At 39.2% G+C, this 5,983-nt stretch overlaps 1 protein-coding gene across 1 annotated transcript; it reads right to left on the bottom strand.

Moving 5' to 3' along the window:
- Window positions 1-245: 245 nt before the first annotated feature.
- On the bottom strand, window positions 246-746 carry LOC114384090. The gene has a single exon (XM_028343762.1). It carries the CDS (start codon window positions 744-746, stop codon window positions 246-248), a length of 501 nt encoding a protein of 166 aa, XP_028199563.1.
- Between the last annotated feature and the right edge of the window lie 5,237 nt (window positions 747-5,983).

Raw genomic sequence — 5,983 nt, 5'->3', positions numbered from 1 at the left:
CCCCTGTCGATTGCAACCTTCTTCGCGAGGCCAACTTCTTCTAAGGTGAGCATAGAGCAGGCTTGATAGAATGGTGGAAGAGGATCGCTTTGGCGAATGAGTGTGGCAACCCCATTGTAAGCCTCGGTGAGGTCAGCCAACATTTGAAGAACAAGACGGTTGTTCGACACTGGTGCGCTTACGTTCTTGAGTTGATCGAACAATTCCTTGAGCAGTTGGCAATACACAGAGGCATTTGAGAAATCCTACGTGTTGGTATGGGAGAATTCTTGCTTAAGAGTTATAGCCCGAGAATTCTTATTGTCTTGGAATATATCACGCAACTTATTACACGCCTCCATTATCGTTGCGTCGGGTTCAAGAATAGTATGCAACAGGTCATGTGAGATTGTTGCATAGATCCATTGAAGGACTGCAACATCAAGGGTCGACCACAAGTCCTTTTCTTCATCGATTTTAGGCACCTTCTCCTTGCATTTCTCTAGTGGGACGATGTGGTGGAGGACCTTGTGAGAAGGTGCATGAATCTTGAACAGTTTCACCCATCTCACATATTGGACGTTTTTCATCTCCAGGGTGATGGAGATATGATTCTTGATGTTGGAGACAACAAGAGTTTGGTGGAATTTGTTGGAGTCAGTTATGGTGGCTGACGTCAGAAGAGAAATGGTGGCTAGAAGGAGAAGAAGAAAAGTTAGGGCGCGGTGGAAGCAAGACAGGATCATATCCTGAACTACTGATACCATGAATGAATATAATTCCTTGTTCATTTCATTAGCAAAATTGTGGTTATATACCACAGTTACAAGAGAGATCCTAGATTATAATAAGAAAACTAAATATACACAAGAGAGATCCTAAGCTATAATAAAGAAACTAGATACAAAAATATATTGACGTATATTCTAACAAATAGTTCATTGCACCTCTAATGTTATACATTAATTTTTTTGTTTCCTTAGATGTTGTTGGTCTATTGACAACAAGATCATCTTGGACGACTTCTCTCATAAATGGTAGAGAGGAAAAAATTATATATGTGGAAATAACAGAACCTACACATGTTTTAATTTTAAACAATGTTATTTTCATTGGTTTTAAAGTTATTTTGTATTTACTACAAATATTTAATCTTTTTAGGAGCTGAATTTAATGTATGTTGTCTGGTGCATGTGCTGAAGCAAGTCTAGATGGATGCACAAGTACCTGGAGAAATGAGTCTAGATGATATAACAATTAAGTACCATATCTCTTCTAGCATGTCTAATGGGCACATAAACCTACCAAACAATAACCCATCCTTAAATTTATGAAAAACAACCTATGAATTAACTTAAAAATTAAATATATTGTCCTGAAATCGGGTTAAATTAAATACTACTTCCAATTGTTTCATTGGTGGCATCCACTCTTCAACATACTTCTTGTATAGATAGTCTATGGTCCTCCCATGTCTCACATCAAACTGTATAGAATCATCATAACATATGTTGAATTCAGGCCCATGGTTATCATGCACATATGTATATTATATGATTTGTATTGAATTACATACTAGTTCTAATTTTTGCCAGAAATAACATGCTAGTCATACTTTTGTAGGTACTGATTTCATTGCTTGTTCCCAAGTAATCTTCACCGTCATCATATGAACAGAAAACAATCCATTTCGTAACAATACACATTCTTTTTGGTATTCATGGAGGTGTCAAATGCAATTTTACAATTTAGCAAAAGAAATAGTTGACAAAAATCATGTTTGTAAAACTGATATGATCTTTTCATATATTTCAATCGTATCTTACAAAGGGAAATAGGTTATATTTATATACACAGAAAACCCTATTTCTAATTATAACTAAATCAGGATAATTATAACCAAATCAGGGTAATTAACAATTAATAACTATATTCCTATTATAGTTCCTACAATTTTGTTGACAGCTAACGCCAACACTCCCCCTCAAGTTGGTGCATAGATATCTCGAATGCCCAACTTGCCAAGTGTGTTGTAGAAGTCTCTACTACATACAGCTTTTGTGAGTATATCTGCTAATTGATCTTCAGATTTAACAAACGGAAATTTAATTATCTTGGTCTCCAAATTTTGCTTAATAAAGTGTCGATCTACTTCCACGTGTTTTGTTCGATCATGTTGAACCGGATTATGAGCAATTTCAATTGCAGACTTGTTGTCACAAAAAATATTCATCGCACTATTCGGAGCAAAGCCAATTTCAGTTAACAGTCTTCGAAGCCAGAGAAGCTCACATAGACCTTTTGCCATCCCTCAAAACTCTGCTTCAGCACTTGATAATGCTACAACCTTTTGTTTCTTACTTTTCCATGTAACCAAATTTCCTCCAACAAAGGTGAAATAGCCTGAGGTGGATTTTCTGTTGGTGATATCTCCTGCCCAGTCAGCGTCTGTATAGCCTTCAACTTGTACATGATTATTCTTTGTGAACATCAAGCCTTTTCCAGGCGAGGACTTCAAGTACCGCATGATTCGAATTACCGTGTCCATGTGATCTTTACTCGGGTTGTGCATAAATTGGCTTACTACAGTTACCGCATACGCTATATCAGGTCGTGTATGAGATAAGTAAATAAGTTTGCCAACCAATCTCTGGTACCTTCCTTTTTTTGTTGGCACTTGGTCTGGATATTCTCCAAGTTGGTGGTTCTGGACAATTGGAGTATCTACAGGTTTACAGTCTAGTAGCCCAACCTCAGATAAGAGATCTAAGATATATTTTCGTTGAGATAAAAAGATGCCTTTCTTCGACCTAGCAACTTCAATACCTAGAAAATATTTGAGTCCACCTAGATTTTTCATCTCAAATTCGGTTGCCAGTTGTTTTTGAAGTTTTGCTATTTCCTCAGAGTCATCTCCTGTAATAATCATATCATCTACATACACAATCAAAGCTGTGACCTTACCTTGACGGTGTTTCAAAAACAACGTATGATCTGCGTTGCTTTGTTGGAAGCCATATTTTTTCATTGCCAGGTTTAATCTCCCAAACCACGCTCTAGGAGATTGCTTCAAGCCATACAAACTGCGTTGCAATTTACACACCACCTTAGTCTCATAATTTGGCATGTATCCCGGAGGGATATCCATATATATTTCTTCTTTCAAGTACCCATGGAGAAAGGTGTTTTTCACGTCTAACTGATGCAATGGCCAATCAAGATTTACTGCAAGAGATAAAAGAACTCTAACAGTGCTCAACTTGGCAACAGGAGAAAAGGTTTCTTGATAGTCTACGCCATATGTTTGTGTAAAGCCTTTAGCTACTAGTCTTGCTTTGTACCTTTCAATAGACCCATCAGCTTTGTACTTGATGGAGAAAACCCACTTACACCCTACTGGTTTCTTCCCTTTTGGTAAAGGGACAAGAGTCCATGTCGCATTCTTGTTTAATGCCTCCATTTCTTCATTCATAGCTTGAACCCATCTAGGGTCTTCAATGGCCTCTTCAACGTTGCTAGGTACACTGTGTGAAGATAGCTCATTTGCAAATTTCTTAAGGGGTTCAGATAAGTCCTTCATGGAGACATAATTAGCAATTGGATACCTCGATCTATGATCCTCTTCTTCAGGAGAGTAACGTTTCGGTGGTTTTCCCCGATTATGCCTGTGAGGTAATTCATAGCTAACAGAGATATCACCATTATTATTATTATCAGGAGATATAGGAGAGCTTACCTCAATGATATTCTCAGGAGATGGATCGTTGAGTACTGGAGAGGGGGGGGATTCCGATACTTCAACTTCAGGACTCATATGGTCTGTTTGAGTTTGACAAGAATCACCAGAAGCTTCAGTTGATGGTATATCAATATCTTTGAACCAGTCAAATGTCGACCAATTCGACTCTTCTTCTGGTGTCTCCCCCTGAAGAGAAGAATTGGGTGATGCCGAGGAGTAGAAATGGTCAAATTCCAAGAATGTAACATCCATAGTTACATACATGCGTCGAGTAGTAGGGTCATAGCAGCGATACCCTTTCTGGTGTGCACCATATCCCAAAAACAGGCAGCGAACGACACACGGATCAAGCTTTGTACGCTGGTTTTTATGTAGGTGAACAAATGCAACACACCCAAAGACACGAGGTGGCAGCATTTGTATTGTAGGCAGCGGTACAAATGTGGAAAAGGTCTGCAGCGGAGTTTTAAATTCAAGAACCTTCGATGGCATCCGATTGATGAGATATACTGTTGTAGTAACAACATCAGTCCAATGGTGGTGAGGCACATGTGCTCCATGTAAAAGAGCACGAGCAGTTTCAAGGATATGGCGAATTTTCTGTTCTGCAATACCATTTTGTTGTGGAGTTTGTGGACACGTGGTTTCGTGAATAAGTCCGTGTTTTTTGAAATACTCATGGAATTGGTGATTTACAAACTCCCCACCATTATCAGAGCGAAGGATCCTAATCTTCTTTGAATATTGAGTCTGAATCATTTTATGAAATTGTTGAAATATGTGTACCACTTCATTTTTTTTTGTTTCAACAAGTAAATCCAAGTCATTCGAGTGCAATCATCAACAAATATCACAAACCACCGATAACCAGAGATAGAAGATTTTGGGGATGGACCCCATACATCAGAATGGATTAAAGCAAAAGGAACATTACTTTTATTCATACTTAATGGAAAAGTGACTCGATGACTCTTGGCTAAAATACAAGCTTCACATTTGAAGTTCAACAAGGATGTATCTGAAAATAAGTTTGGGAACACATGTTTCAGGTAGCCAAACGAAGGATGGCCTAATCGACGATGCCAAAGTAAAACTTGCTCCATTTTGTTGTTTCTTGGATAATGCATGTGATGCGCTCGGCCTACACTGAAATCCTCCATATAGTAAAGTCCCCCCTCTTAGTACCACACCCAATGATCTCCTTCGTGAGAATATCCTGAAGAAAACAGAAAGATGGATAAATTAGCACAACACAGTTCAAGTCCTTTGTAACTTGACTCACTGACAAACAACTTATGAGATAGAGAGGGAACAGCTAGTGTATTTGAAAGCAAAAGGGATGGTGATAACATCACAGTTCCAGCCCCTGTTACCGCTGATAAACCACCATTTGCGTTGGCAATACTTGAGCGCCGAGGGGTTGAACGTTCAAAAAAATCAGCAGCATCAAACGTCATATGATCGGTAGCTCCGGAATCAAGTATCCATGCATTAGAGTCATCATCATGATTATATCAAATTAGAACATTACCTTCAGTGGTGTGGGAACTTGATTTCGGAATGAGGGAAAGATGTGGTTCAGCAGTAGCTACTGCAGCTTTGCCCGGGTTGCTCCCAGTTGTATCGCGACGCTTTCGAGCCTGAAAATCTGTCCACCAGTCTGGATAGCCATGAAGCTTAAAACATGTCTCACTAGTATGTTTGTTACCTCCACAATGAGAGCACTTAGTGCCATTAGATGGTTCTTTATGTTTGGATTGAGAAAATATCTTACTGCTCTATAATTTGAGACCCTTGGATGCGAGAACTGCTCCAGATAATTCATTGGAGTTGTCTGTCATCACTGCCTGACGAAGAGCTTCCCTCCTAACATGTGCATATGCTTGCTTCACTGTTGGAAACGGTTTCATTTGTAAAACATCGCTTCTGATATTATCTAAGCGGTCATCAAGTCCATCCAAAAACACATACACTCGTTCTTCTTGGACAAGTGTATTGTAGTGTTGGATATCAACTTGACATGTCATCGGATTTGGACGACGAAAATCTATTTCACGCCAAAGTCCTTGGAGATCGTTATAATATTTTTCAAGAGAACCACCGGCTTGTTTAAGACGTGTCACCCGTCGCCGAAGGTCATACACCTGGGAGGTATCACTGCCATCAAAATACGTGGTCGCAATTGCATCCCACACCAGCTTGGCAGTGGAGAATCGGATAAAGTTGCTGATTAGAGAAGAGTCCATTGAGTTGATTATCCACCCC

This window comes from Glycine soja, chromosome 14, assembly GCF_004193775.1.
Source record: "Glycine soja cultivar W05 chromosome 14, ASM419377v2, whole genome shotgun sequence".
In the NCBI taxonomy this organism is placed as follows: domain Eukaryota; kingdom Viridiplantae; phylum Streptophyta; class Magnoliopsida; order Fabales; family Fabaceae; genus Glycine; species Glycine soja.
The sequence above is the reverse complement of the archived record's forward strand: the minus strand, read 5'-3'. Positions and strand labels throughout refer to the sequence as shown.